This window comes from Triturus cristatus, chromosome 4_1 (genome assembly GCF_964204655.1).
Source record: "Triturus cristatus chromosome 4_1, aTriCri1.1, whole genome shotgun sequence".
In the NCBI taxonomy this organism is placed as follows: domain Eukaryota; kingdom Metazoa; phylum Chordata; class Amphibia; order Caudata; family Salamandridae; genus Triturus; species Triturus cristatus.
Genome location: NC_140585.1, coordinates 170,830,046 through 170,849,010, shown reverse-complemented (window position 1 = coordinate 170,849,010; position 18,965 = coordinate 170,830,046). Strand labels below are relative to the sequence as shown.

Genomic DNA, 18,965 nt, shown 5'->3' with positions numbered 1-18,965 from the left:
TGCATTACTCTGCCCTGGGAAGTGTTCCATGGGTGGAGCGTGGGTGTTCCCCCGCACCCACCCATTATTTTGGCACAGTACCATGAGTGGAAGACCTGGGAATGCGTCAAAATGCTAGGCCTTCCAAGGGGAGGCGTAATGAGGAGAAATATGTGTATTTCTCCTTATTTTTTTCTCTTTCTATGTGTGTTGCATTCTGCAGCACACAGAAAGAGGAAAAAGCCTTAGAGGATTGATTTTGTGCAGGAAGGCGGCCTTCCTGCACAAAAACAATCCTGTACAAAAACAATCCTGCCTGCAACGCAGGCACCCATGCACCAATGATTGGAACCTTTTCTCTCACCCTTAGCTCAATTTGAACTTCATCACTGAAGTTAGAAGAAAGACATTGTTGTTTTGTATAGTCACTTCATGAAGGTCGAGTTAATACTTTGGGGTTCAGCAGGCTACCTATTGTTGTTGATTGCGCTGCACAAAGGTAGACTGGCGCAGCACTAAAAACCCTGTGCATTGTTCATGCAAGTTAAGCAAAATGAGTCCGCAGCAGGTGATTTGAGTGTCTACGGCACATGTGATAACTAGTGTTCGGGCCATTTCTAGCACCGCTTGATCTTACCAAAGCTCCGGACCAGACAGGAAGATTCATGGAGAGCGCTGGGGAGCCGAAACTTACTCCGTGTCCCACCTCCTGCAGGATGATTCCAAAGCTGATCTGGAAGAGGCCAGTTAGGATCTGTGTGATCTGAGAAGAAACAAGAAATTAGGGACCTACTGATCTAAAATTTGGCAATCAATAGCACAGTTCAACAACACTATACACCTTTCTCAGCGTCAGTGTATTTACTTAAAACTGTTGCCATCTGGAAGGCCTATTCACAAAGAGAACTCACACCTGTGAGTAATTTACACATGTAAGCTTACTCTTACACTTTTGGGTTACTTTACTACTTTTGGCTCTTCACCACTTACAAGTATAAAATTGGGGTGGAACCAAAGTTACAACTGTATGTTCCTACAGTTAAAAAGGAGCAGTAGTAAGTCCAGCACCACAGGTTGCCAACCACTGATACTGCAACAACCTCCTATAGTGAAGGAAGGAACTTAAAATAGAACCCCATAGGAAGTAATGTTAAATTAAAATAATGTATTTTGACTTAAAAAAAAGATTTTATATATATGTATATATATATATGTCATAGATTGCATGTCAAGTTAAAAGAAACTGTCTTCTATTTTACAACGAAATATTATTTAATGATAACATATTTTAAAAGCTTTTAAAAAAAAATTAGTTTAAAGAAATGTTACTACTTTTATAAAGAAAATTATTTTAATTTATTTCTATAGATAAGTGTTTACACTTTTAAGAACACTATAAACACTATACTATAGGTGACAGATTTCTCCAGCAGATGTCCACATGTTTACCCTCCCCAGAGCCTGGCAAGTGTTCTTTATATAGGCTAGCCAGGGGAGTTTCCCAGCACTTTGTAGCCTCATAACATCCTTCAACTCCTCTTTGTATTCGGCTAATTCGGGGGTACTCCAGATGCGTCGCCAATATAGGAGAGGTCTAGAAGAGGCTACATCTGCTATAGGGCTAATCCCTAGGTCCATCCTGAGGGGTGTTAATGGAGCGCTAGTAGGAAGATCCAGCGATCGCCTGAGAAATGAATTCTCTGTCAGTGATAGAGAGGTGAGTGAGCAGTGGCCCCATAATTCTACCCCATACAAGGCCACACCCCTTGCCAGTGTCTTGTAAATTTCTGCTACTGGGCCTATCACTGTATGCATGCAGCTCTTGTAGACTTTTATGAAATCTCCCGTAGACTGGGTCAGTTTTAAACTAGCTTTCTTTATTTGTGTCCCCCATTCCATTTTATCGGTTAGTGTGATCCCAAGATAATCCAAAATAGACACCCTCTCTAGGACCTTTCCATCTAGTCGGGGATTTGGGCAGTTCGTAGTGTTTACGTTAAAAACCATATACTTGTTTTTTTGTAAATTTATCTCCAATCCCCGATTTTTGCAAAACGCGCTGAATACATGAAGAACCCTTTGCATGCCCATAGGTGATTAGGAAAGTAAAAGCATGTCATCCGCAAAAATGAAAGCTGGAATTTTGCGATTCGCTAGCCTGGGTGCATCAATGATTCTATTAGGTCGTTTATGAAAAGGGAAAAGAGTGTCGGGCCAGAACACATCCTTGGCGCGCCCCTTTTTCTACGGGGAAAGGGGCAGAAAGTTCACAATTTTTGCCATATCTTATCCGTGCATAATTATCTTGGTGAAGGCGTTTCAATTGGTAGCAGAAATACTCTGGAACTCCCAGGTCCAGAAGTATGGCCCACAATTGATCCCTCTGGACTAAGTCTGGATTAGACGCTGGCTGCTTTCTTTGTAACGCTCTAGGTTTAGCATAACCTCATAAGGCGCGCAAATACTTGGATGTTACTGAGTGTGTCAACTCTGTTATTTTTAGCTTTCTTATGACATTTTGATTCATATTGCTCTCTTTGTTGTACTTGCGCTGCTGCACTGAGAACTCTGATGAATATCGCTGCTTTTACTATTTTAAAACGTTTGGGCTCTTGAAATGTTCTAATTGTGTGATTCTTTGTGCTGTACTCACCGCTGCTGTTCTGCCATTCCCCTTCCTCCCGAGCCGCTTTCCGGTCCACCACAGCTTGTGCTGATTGAGTGGAGAAAGCTTTGGCTCATCCCCGCACACTCAGGGTCAGCGGTCTAGTCTTCGCCCTCCCTCGCGCTTATAAAATCTATGCTGCGACGGACGCGCAGCGGATTAGACGCTGGCTGCTTTCTTTGTAACGCTCTATGTTTGGCATAACCTCATAAGGCGCACAAATAATTGGATGTTACTGAGTGTGTGAACTCTGTTATTTTTAGCTTTCTTATGACATTTTGATTCATATTGCTCTCTTTGTTGTACTTGCGCTGCTGCACTGAGAACTCTGATGAATATCGCTGCTTTTACTATTTTAAAACGTTTGGGCTCTTGAAATGTTCTAATTGTGTTATTCTTTGTGCTGCACTCACAGCTGCTGTTCCGCCATTCCCCCTCCTCCTGAGCCGCTTTCCGGTCCACCACAGCTTGTCCTGATTGAGTGGAGAAAGCTTTGGTTCATCCCCGCCCACTCAGGGTCAGCGGTCTAGTCTTCGCCCTCCCTCGCACTTATAAAATCTATGCTGCGACGGACACGCAGCGGATTAGACGCTGGCTGCTTTCTTTGTAACGCTCTAGGTTTGGCATAACCTCATAAGGCGCGCAAATACTTGGATGTTACTGAGTGTGTCAACTCTGTTATTTTTAGCTTTCTTATGACATTTTGATTCATATTGCTCTCTTTGTTGTACTTGCGCTGCTGCACTGAGAACTCTGATGAATATCGCTGCTTTTACTATTTTAAAACGTTTGGGCTCTTGAAATGTTCTAATTGTGTGATTCTTTGTGCTGTACTCACCGCTGCTGTTCCGCCATTCCCCCTCCTCATGAGCCGCTTTCCGGTCCACCACAGCTTGTGCTGATTGAGTGGAGAAAGCTTTGGTTCATCCCCGCCCACTCAGGGTTAGCGGTCTAGTCTTCGCCCTCCCTCACGCTTATAAAATCTATGCTGTGACGGACGCGCGCAGCGGGCGTGCCGTGGGCGCGCCTAAGGCAAGCCTGTCTGCGCCCGTCCGCGCCCGACCGTTGCCAGAGGCCAGGACCCCTGGCCGGATAGTGTGCTACTCCAAGGAAGAATTGATAAGTCTGAAACCTCTGTCCCTTGGGACTGTTCTCCCTGCACTAGTCGGTAAGCTGTTGCTAGCTGAGAATCTCCTTTCGGCAGATTCCTTACAGGTGCGTTCAGAGGCCCCCTCAGGTTTGAAGGCTGCTTTATTAAACACCAGATCTCTCACTAAGCATGGCCTTGAGATTTTTACTCTGTTGCAAGAGTCAGAGCTGGACATCTTAGCACTTTCAGACACTTGGCTGGACGATACGTCAGTGCCAGATTTAGTGGCCTCCCTCCCTCCTGAGTTCACTGCCTGGACTTGCAATCGCCAAGGCAACAAAAGAGGTGGAGGGGTTGCGCTGTTTAGTCACAGGACACTTGCTTCGGAGAAAATAGTGTAGGAAAGCCTGGACGGGGCAGAAGTTCTGGGGATCAAACTCGTAATGACTTCCTTTTGCCTGTTAGTGGTAGTTGTGAATCGCCCCCCCGACCTTCCCCCCTATTTAATGATTTGTTTTTTGAAGTAATGAGCGATCTTCGTACGAGATATCAACATATCCTGGTCCTTGGTGATTTTAATTATCAAAAAATTTTAAGATATCGTCATGGCCATTAAGAATACGCACATTACTCCCTGCCCGCTATCAGCAGAGGAGGAGCTCTCTGATTCTTTGGGTGTCTCCCTTTCTCAGCTTCCGGTGCTCGAACCAGAGGATTTGGCCCGCATAGTGGCTAAGGTGAAATCCGGGTCACCTAAGGACCTTTGTCCTCCAAAGGTGCTCAAAATGATCATTCATCTGGTTGAGGCTGAGGTGCTGTCTGTTCTGAATCTATCTTTGACCTCAGGAAAGCTACCTCAGAAGTTTAAGGAAGCTATAATACTTCCACTGCTGAAGAAAGCGGGGGCGGATACTAGGAATTTGAAGAACTATCGCCCCATTTCCGACTCCCGTTCCTGGCCAAAGTACTTGAACAGCATGTACTTAGAGCTCTTGCATCATACATCGAACAACACCATTATCGGCAAGCTGGGTTTCTGGGGCGCATAACAGCTCTCCACTACAGTTGTTCTGTAGTCACGCCACCCACCTTCTTGCCCAAGGAGCCTGTTCTTCTCTACGTATACGTAAGCTCCTGTTTTTTCAATATGGGCTTTTTTGCCCCTTTTTAAACATTTATCACATGATTTTATTTAACAGTGCCAAGCTTTAACGTGATCCACATTTATATCACAATACTATCCCATGCCTGCTCATTGATCTAATGGCTCAATTGAGTGTGTGTATACATATTGGCATGATTGGAATTTAATTACTAGATCAAGTAAATGTCACTCGCTGCTTTCCATAAAAACGGGAAGTTGCTATACATTATTGATGGTCATGCAAATATAGGGACCACATTATCGAACCAATTTTGTGCTATGTATTGCATTCAATCTGTTTTTTGATAAACATAATCTATGGATTAGTATGTATGTTGATTCAGCACATGTATTTCTTCACAGATACGCTGAGGTCCTTTCGGAACTGTGGAAGGCCTTTATCGAAACTGTGAGTGTATCGGTTCTTTGCCCCTGAGGTTAGGGTAAGCCTTAGTGAGCTTATACCGCCAAGGTGCCCCCTTTTTTGTTTTTTGATTAGGTCCTGAAGAAAGCTTTGTAAAAAACGATAATAAGCTGAAACATGTCGACCATTTGACCACTTTTAGGATGCATCTGACCAATTTAATGTCAGTATGAATCATCCTTCACTGTTTTTAACCTGTTCAAGTTTCGTCACTATTAAATTTATTGGTGGGCGAATCATGACCTTTTAACAATTTTTCCACCCCTTTTTTCACTCACTAGTCACTTCAAGTCCTTTAGTCTGAACTTTACGCTCCGCCTTAACAAAAGCGTTGAAGCACACCGGAGGTGCAGAAGGCACCCCTGGTGCAACCCTATGATGAAGCATGTCACCAACTATGTTGGTGAGTGAGGGTTCTATTTTTATATCAGATTGACTTTGTTCTTTGGCACTCTGTCCTTTATTAAGGAGAATCACCGTTCGTGTGGTTCTTTCTCTTCATCACACTCTTTTGTTGTTGTCCTGGTACTCTTCCCAGATTCCTCCCCTTGGTCCAACCTGTTTTGGCCTCAAGAGCTTGGCATTACTCCAACGCCAGTGCCGGCCGTAAAAAGTCTGGGTATCAGACTGGACACCGGACTGACCATGAAGACTCAGGTTTCTGCTGTCGTGGGAAGCTGTATCGGATTGATGCGTCAGCTCCGAAAATGATCTGTCCTTTTGTCATCCACCACCATGCAGGCGGTAGTGACTGCTTTAATACTATCTCGCCTAGACTATGGCAATACAATCTATATTGGCCTCCCTGCAACACTTCTGAGCAAACTCCAGGTGGTCATGAATGATGCAGCAAGGCTGATATTCAAGCTGCCCCGTAAAACGCATGCTACTCCCTTGCTGCGTCAACTACACTGGCTGCCTATTAAACAAAGGGTAAGCTTCAAGGGTTTGTGCATTGCACACAAATCCCTGTTTGGTGAAGCCCCCAAGTATATTAAAGACCGTCTGAAGCCCTATGTACCGGGCCGCCATCTTCGTTCATCACAGGCCAGTCTCCTTACTTGCCCTCGTTTCAGCATGGCGACATTTGGAGGCCGGGCCTTTTCGGTCTTTGTACCCCAGATGTAGAATAAGCTTCCAGATGATATGCGCAAGGAAGTTGAACTGCTCCCATTTCGGAGGAGGCTTAAGACGATGCTATTTTTAGAGGCATTTGATCAGGATTATGGTCAAGTTCAATGCCCCACAGAGGACACGCGCAAAACATTTTTGGCTAACGTCTAGAAGGCTTATGGGGCGATGATTGGCTGGATTAAGAGGTGAACCCTTTTTATGAATTGGGATAATTTCTGCCCCTTCCCAAGTGGAGGGCAGCGCCATGCCCTGCAAAACGGCGTTAAAAAGTGACCACAAGTATGGTGCCCAAACTGAGTGCTCGGAGTGAAAGAGGTCACCAGGAATCTTATCCAGCCCTGGTGCCTTAGCTGGTAATAACTTTCCCAGTGCCTGTGTGACCTCCTTCATTGAACAGAGTGGGACATCTTGGTTTGGCAACTCTATATCAGTAGTATTTGTTTCCACCCAGCCAGCTTACTCCGTTGTCCTGGTGTACAAAGATTTAAAATGAGCTCTCCAGACTTCTTCCCCTAAATTAGGTGCAATGGCCAATTTACCTTCAGATTTACCTGTGTTGATTAAATTCCAAAAGGCCCTCATGTTGTGACTATCTAGTTCTGTTTTAATGGCATCCCCTTTTTCACTTTTCCCAGTTGCTTTTTGCTTTAGCTACAATTTTTTTATAATATTCCCCAGCTTCCTTAATTTGTGGCCTATCGTTGGTTCTAATAGAGGTTAAAAGGGCTTGCTTGGCTACCATGCAGTATTTGTTAAACCATAGGCCTTTTGCCGCTAATGAAAAAAGGTCCCAGGACAGAAAGCAAATCCTGATGGTTCTTTGTGATTCTGGTTTGAGAAGTTAAAGTGCTGCTGGTCGCAAAAAGTTGGGACACAACTTCGATAAAGGGAACGATTTGTTGGTATAGGGAGGCCACTTTGTCCTGTACTTGTACAAGTTCCCCCCAGCGTACTCTCCTCCCTCCATTGGCCAATACTAAGCCAGAATCAGATTTTAAAATGTGCTGAGATGACCTTCAGCTAGTGGCAAAGATGCTTCTAAAACCAGAGCATTATGGCCACTCTCGTAACGAGAGGTGACCTTAAAGTTGAGGACCTGTACCATGATCTAACGTCTACCAGAATATAATTTATGATCGATGCCTGCCCGGGTATGTTAAAGGTAAAATTCCCGGGACTATCGGATACCGATCGACCATTACAGGCCTCAGTGAGTGGCTTAGTGTGAGTGCATTTATTTGTAGAACCAGAGGGGTCCATGCCCGAGTTGGTGGAATGTTAGGATCTGGGATTGCCCAAACTGATTCCTCCTCACTTGTAATGCTTGTGGACAGGCCATTCAAAGGCTCGAATTGGCAGTTAAAATCCCCACCTATAATGACCCAGTAGTTCTCCGGTATAGTTGGGAGAAAAGAGGTCAGATGGTCAAGAGTGGGGGAAACTTGCCCATGGCAAACAGGCCGTGAATAAACATTAATTAAAGCAATCCTAATTAAGGTGGAAAAAGACAGAAAGACACACAAAATATCAGGAGAGGAAGTCTCTATCTGTTTGGCCTCGCAACCAAGATGCACGCCTACCCAGGTGCACAAGCCCCCAGAAGGTCTCCCCCTAGCACCCTGGACTGCTAAGGTACTATAAAACGAGTAGCTCATTCTATGTGCATCTACCCTTGCGCATGTTTCCTGGAACATACATAATTTATGCTTGTCAATGAATGACCCCCAATCTGGGAGATCCAGTTTCGAGGTAAGTCCTGCTATGTTCCAGAATAATATCCGCATGCTTGATGGTTCTGCTTCGTTGACCAAAGGGGCCTGAGGGGGGAGGCTAGCCCTTGAGTGGGCCTGGTGTAAGTCTTTGGGCCCTACTCCTCCCCTGGAACTACATTCATTAGCCAAGTGTGGGTTACTAAGTTGGGTAAGAGTGAAATCTGTCGGGGTGCCCTCAGGGACCAACTCCTTATCTCTTTTCTGCTTTCCACAACCACCCTTTTGCCTTGGCCCGTCCAGATTCAATAGTCTCATTCTACACTCATAGTTGTCACTGGGGCTTTTGTGGGAAGGCCTGATGGACCTTCGTCAATCTACCAAATCTAGAGGGCTAAATCTGTTGGCGACAGGAAGATTATATATGTGTGATGTGGGATAGTCCCGGCCTATTTGAGGCATGGGGCCGCCCTGATCACTAGTTCCCCAATCATTGGCCAATCCTCCCACATTGCGAAGCATAAGCCTTGGAGGAAAGAAATATCCTAGGGGGATAGAATTAATACCCCCGGCCTCCCTCTGGTGACCCCAATCTAGAATGTATTGAACAGCCGCAGTGTCACTAAAATTGATCACTATACAAATTTCCGGCTAGATCCTTTGGCCTCTACCCCAGCCAGCTTACCCTGCGTGTGAATATGATTTTATTTACGTCTTTGTAGGGGAAATGCCTATATTTGTTTAGCCAATTAATGCATTTGTTTTTAAGTTCAAAATGGGATTCCCCAGACCCCCTTTCCAGCTCGGATACTCCTGATAACACAATAACATATAGAGTAGATGCTGGGGGTAGATTGATACATGGTAGCACAGACTGTGTTTCCCTAGGTTTTGTGTGCGGTACAATCTTCTCACGGGCCTCTTGAATTTTACCGACTTGCTGTGAATTAGAGGAACCTGTTGTAGGCGGAGGTACCCTAATAGCAGGTTCAGGGGGTGGACATCGAGGGAGCCTCTGGGGGGGATAACTGGATCCAGGCTCTGTGATGGGGGCGATCTCAGACAGGGAGCTGCGTCCCCATAATTTGTTATATTGGGCCTAGCGGGGACGGACGATGTATCTAATGCTGATATAGCTACCTTGTTGGAGGGATTTAGCCACTTTAAGAGTTGCGTCTGCCTTTCCCACCCAATCGTCCACCAATGACGATAGTTTATCAATTCGATCCATTAAAACATCAAGTTCATCTTTTACAACAGAGCTAAAATGCACTTTAAGGTCCATCACCAACTTTGACACCCACAATGGTTGTTCTGTGATCATCTGCACTGAGTCCCAGGTTCCTGATTCCCCCATAATTCTGTTTGGTGACATATCAGGTGCTTGTTTATTCCGCTTGGCTCCCTTGATGTAGATTTGTTTCCCCCCTTTCTTCTTCTTTCCACCGCTCCCCAAGAGGGTCTTGGGGGCATAACCTGCTCCTGTCTGTGCACGTGTCCTGGGGGCTCTAAGTCTGGGACCGTGGTTTGTTTTGGATATGGGGGCAGAGTGCCAGATTCGGAAGAAGTGAGACTTGGAACTATAATCGGTGTTATTGAGAGGCGCCTCCCTGTGCGCTCGATTTCCATGGAGACAGCTCCAATTGCCCTGTGCAGCATTTTATCAATTGCAGTGGGTTGTGCAAAGGATTGTGACGAAATTACAGTTTGCCGGGCAGTGGGGTCTTTCACTACAGAGGTGCGTTTACCCATGACTGCTTGTGAGGTGCCCCTTAACAGTACGATAGCTTGTTTATAGTTTTGACAGGAAAACAAGCTTTTCCAACAGGACGTCATCCGTGTTCAAAACCAGCCCAGTCTCTTCCGGTCTAAGATGGGCGCAGACGGGTCCATCCTTGGCCCGGGCACAGCTTGGGCACGCCCGCGCGCATTCTGCGCTGCAGGAGTACAGCGGGCCTTTTGTGCACCTCGAGGCGCGAGAACAGATCGTGGGCGGCCCTCCTGCCGCGGGTGGTGCTGGGCGCTGTAGTCGCTTGGTCCCCGTGCAAGGCAGGTGCAAGGCTGGCGCCACTCCACTATAGGTGAGATTTTCTTGTAATTTATTTTAATTTTTTGAATCAATTTCATATATTTAAATGAATTAAATATATAATTCAAAATTACCGTGTGAGTTGGTTGGCACCGTTTGAGTTGGACGGTCTGTGACCGGACTGAGGAGGGGCTGGTGTAGCGCTGTCAATACTCTTGACCGGATGTGTTGTTTTTTCATCGATTGAACGCGACTCCGCCCCCCCCGCACAGACAGTCACAGAGCCAGGCAGTGAGGAACGCCTAACGCTGAACAAAGCTGAACTGCGGCTCCTGGCTGAACCGCGGCTGCCGTCTTTCTGTTGCGCTTTGCCCTCCAAAACAGTGGGGGCCCGTACATAAACTTTTGAAAGCCTTGGTAACTTTGGAAGTCGCGAGAAGCCACGAGCAGTTACGCGCAGCCACGGGCTGACTGTGAGTGCGGCGGCCATCTAACCGCTGGTCCAGACGCCGGACGGGGGAAAGCAGGAGCACAGGTAAGCCTGAAAGGCGGGCAGCAAGCGGCAAGTGGCATATAGCAACTAGCAAAGCAGTGACTGTGGCTAGCCAGTGACTTTGTGTACCTGTGTATCCCACTCTCCCCCCTTTCATCTGCCCTTTCATCTGCCTCCTGCTCCCGCTTCCACGCAGCTTGGTTGGAGGCTGGAGGCTACCCCATTATTTGGTGTATACGGACTACTAACTACACTACTAACCAAACCAACCTTGCAAACAAAGCGTGGAGTAAAAGAATGGAGAATCTGGCTTAAACTCCGGCCTAGGTTTTTATAGTGACACAGTACAGCAGCAGCAGAGAAGCGGGAGCATTGCAGCTACACGGAGGTATTTTGGGATAGTCTCTAGGAGCTCCGCAAACCTCCTATTGTGCGCAAGGGATTGCAGGGATGGTGAGCTCGACCGCCATTAGAGGCAGCCGCTAAGTGCGAGCCCAGTGAGTCCGTGAAAGCGGCCCAACTAGGTTGGGTGCGGCCAACGGGTCACCAGTGTGCCCTGCTCACTGTCTATCTACATCCAGCTACGGTTATCTAGTAACTACTTGACCCCCCTAGCTCACCATCTTACTTTGTCTCGGGATCAACCAACATATGACGCTGCGCATTTATATTGCCCCAACATGTCAAAAAGGATTCCAGTCACCAGTTCAAGGTCAGCAGCTGACGCCAATGGAGGCGTAGTCCCAGCAGGGCCACTGACTAACGATCCCAGCATAATACGCATAAATGCTCAGAATCCAGGCCAGCTTTTGGGAGCCCTTAAGACACAGAATAATCAAAAAACTGCCAATACTGGCTTGATAACTAAATATTTGCTCTTAAAACCTACAAATGGAGCTTGAGCTAAAGGCAGGGCAGACCACCCAAGAAACAACTCAAGTCTCAAGGAAGACTTCTTCCCCTCCGCAACACACTCCCAGGGCCTTTGCCCTACGAAGTCAAAACGCCACTCTTTTTCTTGCCCAAACATGGACACTGTCAACAGTCTTACCCAACTGCCCATGGGGCCAGACTCTGTCCCTAATGCTAACATAAGCTCTGCTTCAATGGACCTTCACTTATTATTTCCTACTGACTGTTCTAAATTAGCCACATGTGCGCCAAGAAGATCTATAACAACTGTGGCACAAATACACCAATCTCATTCACCCATCCGGCAGCATTCCTCTTTGATTGCTATCACAGGCTCTCCTGCTGCTTTGAAAAAACAAGATCTGGGAGAACTTTTAGCATCTTTTTTACAGCAACTTGAAACTAAAATTGAACAAACCCTGGAGTCCACTCCACAGTTGTATAGATTATCTAGTGGATCAAATCATGATCACTGTACTTCTCAAAACAAAGAAAATCCAAGTTTCACGGCTGCCTCCGAATCGCCAAAACTTACCAACCCACAACTTATAACGGCCAAAGCTTTACTTTGGCAATCCTCCAAGATGGATTTGCAAATGGATTTCTTGCAGGCAATAGCTCTGTGTTTGGCAGATTTGAAAGGAAAAATGGACAATATCACAAATCTGATTCTTACCTCACAAACAACCTGCTCATGCTCATGTGCGGCTATTGTGGACCAGTGGGCACATCTTCTTGCGGTTTTGACCATCTTAGCAGACTCAGTCCGGGTCTCAAGAGCCCCCTCCGATCCATCCACACAACTGTCTCCAACTAAAACTAATACAGAATCCACCAACAAATTTAGTTAACATACTTGAAGACCCACTCTCAAGTACAAATAAAACATCATATTTGCCATCACCCACTGTTTTAAGTTTAACAACTCCAATGAGGCCCATAACCGCTGCACCCTGTCTTTCAACTAGCTGTCAAATAGTAGAAGAAATTGACGGCGCTTCAGAGAACAAGCAGAAGGAAGGTTCATTCTCCAGGAAAGCCAAGAAAAAACTGAGGAAAGCCCAAAAAAGGGCAAAAGCCAACAATCGAGGGGTATCCCTTCTTACTCGTACATATACAGCTAAGTCAGATATTGGTACTGTTAAGCTCTATCCAATTTTTTCAGGAAAGACATCAGGAAAGAAAGATAGAGACGTGACATCAAAACATCTACAACTCAGCAAACAACCATCAATAAAGAGTCTAGCTGATGATTTTGCCGGAGGGGAAATCCCTTCTAATGTCCCCTCCACTACTCTTCCTGAAAATGAGAAAGGGGAAGCCCAAATAACATCAACTCAGTCCAAGTCCATGGAAGGCGCCGACACGAGGACTAACTTTGTCCCTGGGCTAACATTGTTGCCCACAGTCTCAGGGACACAGGCGGAGGCTGGTATGCAACCATCGTCTAGTGCTGCATTCAGCACTAATATGCAGCATCAACAGGTGGTAAAATCCCCTCCTGGACCAATGGTATATAAACCCCCCCCCAATATATCAAGCCACACTGGGAACCTTAATGAGCAGCAGCCGTTCAACATCAGGAGTAGTGGAGATCGCTCTTACACCAAGATACCATACCAAAGGCAACTATGATGTTTTAAATAGAGGCAACATCCTGCGCTTATTTTCTCACATACCATCATTGGAGCACATAGGCTCGGCAGATGTTGCCTGGGTTAAATTTCAAAGCTTGTCAGGCGACTCCCATAACGAATCTACAGTGGTTGGGCTATACTAACAGTCACACCAGACGACAATGCTGTGCGAAGCCAATCAATTGGCAGACTGGGGTATTGAAATTATGCTCTTACCTCAAGACAGACACCCTCATGTTTTAGTTAATAAACCTTTAAATACTTACTCCATCTTAAAATGTGCTGATGATATCCGCCCTGGCAACAATCTTACCAGCACTCTTTCCCAACATGAACCTCTGAGGATTATCTGTTCTACTAACCAGAAAAGAGTCTTTACCAGCAAACAGGACACTACGGTCCGACGGCATCTCTAAGCCCCCAAGAGGCAATACAGCCTATACATTGAATGAGCAAAACAATTACTTAACGATCATTTCTTGGAATGTGGCTGGTCTTCAGAAATTGATTCAAATTGATTCGCCCCTAGATTATCTTCAAAGCAGCGATATAATCTGCCTCCAGGGGACATGGGCAATGTCTACTACAGCTCTTTCCGGGTACCTTGAAATCAACGTCCCGGCTTCATGACGTAACATTTTTAGGCGGCCAATGGGTGGCCTCTCTGTTTACATCAAGCATTCTCGAAGGTTGGAAGTAATCACACTTGCACCTCCTTCACTTGGAATCCAAGCATTACTTATTAGTGGAATAAAAAATCACTATAGACCATTTCGAATGATATTATTCAACTGTTATGTCAATCCAGCTTTGCATCAGAGAAACCAAGCACTTGATGATCAGGCAGCCATCATTGGAGATTTCCTCATCAAATATCCTTATCATAATCCACTTATAGTCGGGGACTTTAATAACAGATCACTTGACAAGACAGGAAAAGAAAACAAACAATCTAAAGAGGTCGCCGTATTACAAACTTTATCATCCGCTCATAAACTCAAGAAAGCAAAGGATCAGACATGGGCCCCGCTTCCAACATACAGGAACATCTCTACAATCGATTATCTATTTATCGGCAGTACACTAGCATTGCATCTGAATGACTTTGATATTGACAATCGAGTAGAGAGTGACCACAGGCCCATTAGAGCATCTTTCAGTCTCTCCACTGCTGTATCTTGTAAATTTATACCTATAGGCGAATCAATGGGCGAAGATTACGAAAAAGTCCAGTGCAGGATAAAATGGACCGCCAATCTCGGTACAAAATTGTCCGCATGGATAACTAAAAATGAACAATTAAAAACTGCTTTTGGTTCACAAGCCCTCTTAGACGCTCGATCGCTGTAAGCGAGCCTTGCTCTCTGGAAGTTTTAACTGGTTTTAGAACTTTTAATCCTTTTAATTTACTATTGATTGTGATTTACTGTGTACTGTGCACTTTCCACCTTACCTGGCCGCTCTGGATCTCCTCCCACGCACGCGCTCACGTGGTCTAGCGACTGTGAGGGTGTCAGCTGCTGCACAGCAGGGCTGATTGGCGGGGAGGAGCCAGGGGTCACGGGGGCATATATTCTTCGCACTGGAGCGGACGCGCTGTCAGAAGAAGACACGCTAGCTCTAGCAGTGCACGCTCGATCGCTGTAAGCGAGCCTTGCTCTCTGGAAGTTTTAACTGGTTTTAGAACTTTTAATCCTTTTAATTTACTATTGATTGTGATTTACTGTGTACTGTGCACTTTCCACCTTACCTGGCCGCTCTGGATCTCCTCCCACGCACGCGCTCACGTGGTCTAGCGACCGTGAGGGTGTCAGCTGCTGCACAGCAGGGCTGATTGGCGGGGAGGAGCCAGGGGTCACGGGGGCATATTTTCAACACACTGGAGTGGACGCGCAGCGGACGCGCGCAGCGGGCGCGCCAAAGGCAAGCCCGTCTGCGCCCGTCCGCGCCCTGCCGGGCCCAGGGGCCATAATCCCTGCCCAAATGTTATCCTACACCAGTGCAGATTTAAGAACCTTCAACCAGGACTACTGCCCACTAAATAGGGAGACTATTGATGTCCCTAAGAGAGAAGATCTTCTCATACCATCAGAGGTTAGGCCCGTGTGCCCCAACCCTAATTTGGCCCAGGCTTGCCCTCTCTTATCTCAACCACTGAAAGTAATGGCCTTGAACACACGCTCCCTCCAAAAGCACACTATAGAAATTCTTATATTCCTACAAAATGAGGCCCCTGATATTCTGGCCTTGTCAGAAACTTGGTTGGATGAAGAATCTGGACCCACTATACTGGCGCCGCTCCCAGTAGGCTATGACATATTGTGTCATAACCGCCCCGCTGGTAAAAGAGGAGGTGGGGTAGCTTTCCTGTTCAAAAAACATCTAAGGATAGAGAAAGTCTCCGGTGAAACTCTGGCAGGGGCTGACATGCTGACTATCAAGCTCTGTCATTACTCTTCGAGCTTCACGTTCTCTGTGCTTTACCGCCCCCCGAAATGCCCCTCCAACTCCACCAACCTCCTACTCGAATCTATCACCAACCTCCGCTCCCGTTTTCAACACCTCCTGATAATGGGTGATTTTAACTTTCACTGGGACCAACAACCCAGGGAGGCTCAGGCTCGCCAATTAGAAGAGACCCTCACCGATCTTGGCCTCTCCCAATTAATCACTACTCCCACGCATGTGCACGGACACATTCTGGACCTGGTTTGGTCCACCATTCCTTCGGTATTACTTAAAGAAGTTACTCCGTGTCCCTGGTCTGACCACTCTTGTATCCACCTGATACTCCCCCTGACTGAACACACAAAGCCACCCATTGCGACCTGGAAACTCGTGCGTTCCTGGTCTAAAATAGAAGGACAGACGCTGCTAAATGCCCTCCACGATCTCCCTCCCACAAAATGGATGTCAGATGACATAGAATGTGAGGACGATTTAGATGGTAGGGCCGCTGCCTTTTCCGATCGACTCTGTGCAGCAATCAATACAGTGGCCCCGGAAAAGAAAATTAAAATTTGCACTAAAGGCAAAGGGGCCCCGTGGTTTACGGAAGAACTAAGGACTTCTAAACGAGGTCTACGCCAGCATGAACGACTCTGGCGAAAGAATTACAATCCTATGGCTCTAGCTGAGTACAGAAAAGAACTTGCCTTATATAAAAAAGCGCTATTGCGTAGCAAGGCAGTTTTCTATGAAAACAGAATACTGTCCGCCCCCAATAAACAACGAGAAACGTTCAGAATCCTGAAAGAACTCAGTCAAAAACCATCTCAGACCATTCCACCTAGTAAGGAACAATGTAATAACTTCCTTATATACTTCACAAAGAAAATTCAGGATATTCTGACGGAGATCGACAACTCTCCCAACACATCCTCACCCAAATTAGTGGATGACTCACAAGTCATTTTGGCCGATTCACTCTCCTCCTTCTCACTCCTCGACATGGACGCCCTTCGTGGGCTGGCCAAAAAGACTAAATCTGGCTCTCCAGCCGACCCTTGTCCGCCCAGCATCTTCAATCTTGCACTCCCAGAAATCGAGCACGACACTCTGGCTCTCCTTAACGCCTCCCTACGTGTAGGGAAGGTTCCTAGCTGCTTCGAGGAAGCTAGAATCACCCCTCTCCTTAAAAAACCTGGTGCGGATATATCTAATATGAAGAATTACCGCCCCATCTCCCAACTTCCCTTTCTGACCAAAATACTTGAACAACATGTGCTGCAAAATCTCTCCAGGTTCCTTGAAGATCACCATCTTTTGGGGGACAGGCAAGCAGGCTTCCGTGCTCACCATAGCACCGAACTGGTAATGCTATCTGTCCTCGACGACATCCGATTAAATGTTGACAATAAGATGCCTTGCGCGCTTGTCCTTCTTGACCTGTCGGCTGCGTTCGACACGGTCAACCACGCTACTCTTCTAGAGAGACTACGTTCATGGGGACTGGGGGGATCCGTCTTACAATGGATCACCTCCTTTTTGACGGATCGCACCCAAAGAATCCAGATGGGTGATTGGGTCTCGGAGAAAGGCCCGATTACCTGTGGAGTCCCGCAAGGTTCCGCACTCTCACCCCTTTTGTTCAACATTTATCTTAGCCCTTTAATCAAGGCTCTGTCGGCCATGGACTGCCAGATGTACAACTATGCAGATGACACTCAGCTCATCCTCCACATTGAGAACTCTCCCCAGGCACAATCCAGGGTAAAAGAAATTTTAAGTTTTACGGTCAATTGGATGACGGCCAATTCACTTAAAATTAACCCGGACAAAACCGAAGTCCTGGCAATGTCAGACGACCATAATCCATGGAATTCACGGTACTGGCCCCAGGAGCTGGGTGAGGCCCCTGTCCCGATCCCGGTGGTTAAAAGCCTGGGCATTAAAATAGATGACAAACTCACCCTAGCCAATCAAGTTTCCACGGTCTTTGGTACATGTGTGGGACTTCTTCGTTTACTAAGGAGGCTCTCCCCTATTCTTTCATTCTCCACCATGAGAACTATCGTATCTGCCATCATTCTGGCCCGTCTCGACTATGCAAACTCCTTGTATATTGGACTCCCTGACTGCTTGGTAAAAAAACTACAGATAGCAATGAACGACGCGGCTAGGCTCATTTTTAAATTACCACGACACACTCGAGCCTCGACTCTTCTTCAACGCCTCCATTGGCTCCCTGTGAAACAAAGGGCTAAATTCAAGGGCCTGTGCATCGCCCAAAAAGCAATTTATGGCCAAGCCCCCACGTATATCAAACAGCGCCTCACAAAGTATGTGCCAGGGCGTGCACTCAGGTCCTCCACAGGAAGTCTGCTTTATTGTCCCAGCTTCAACTATGTTTCCAAAGGTGGCAGAGCCTTCTCCTCCATCATTCCCACTCTTTGGAACAAGCTTCCCAGCCAACTTCGAGCTGAAGACCGTCTTCTCCCTTTTAGGAAACAACTGAAAACCATCTTGTTTACAGAAGCCTGGGCTTAACACTATCGTTCAGTGGTCTGCTATGAGTCTACGTTACTCTTCTTCCAAAGCGCTTAGAGACCTTTTCGGTATTAAGCGCTTAACAAATCCAAATTAACATAACATAACATAACATACTGGCCCACTCTCCTGTTGGACCTGCATCGGGCGCTGCCAGGAACACCGGATGCTCAACAGAAACAGGGGCCAAATGATCCAAACCAGCACCCAAATAAGGAAAATCCAGAAAGCAAATGGAAGCGTCAATATACCCCAAATGCAAGTCGAGGGGGAAAAGCATTGCAGGGCTCTGCAATTGGATTACTTCGAGCTGCCTACAAGAAATGTGCATGGGAGCAACATGCTAAACGAATTGAGGATGCCTGGCTTAAAATGTTCTCTCTTCTTAAAGAAAAAAATCCTGCTTCATTTTGGAAATGTATTAACCAAGTCAGCAATAGTGGCCAGTCCAAGGAGAACGGGGTACTCGAGAATGTTTGGGTGAATCACATCAATCAGCTCTACAGTAGTGGGATAGAGGAGCTGTCAGCCCTCTACTCGCCTCATGCGCCAAATCAGGAAAACATCCAGGGCTCAGGCATCTCTGAATCCGAAGTGATCAAGATCATCAGACATATGAGGAATGATGGCGCGCCAGGGCCAAATGGAATACTTGCTACAGTTTTTAAATCGAATCGATCTTTCTGGGCAGAGCTCCTTACACCGCTCTTTAAACAAGCCTTTCTTACAGCTACAATTCCATCAACCTGGCAGGGCTCAA

At 46.4% G+C, this 18,965-nt stretch overlaps 1 protein-coding gene across 4 annotated transcripts in view; it reads right to left on the bottom strand.

Moving 5' to 3' along the window:
* The window catches only part of LOC146853824 (membrane-spanning 4-domains subfamily A member 4A-like), a 302,455-nt gene that overhangs the window by 125,346 nt on the left and 158,144 nt on the right, over positions 1–18,965 (bottom strand). For 3 of the 4 annotated variants that reach the window (XM_085651812.1, XM_085651813.1, XM_085651811.1), the window contains exon 3: positions 617–742. In XM_085651812.1, the coding sequence (XP_085507938.1) occupies positions 617–742 (126 nt within the window). Of the gene's footprint in view, positions 1–616; positions 743–12,255; positions 12,399–18,965 lie in introns of all 4 variants that reach the window. The other variant, XM_085651814.1, reaches the window with a different exon arrangement.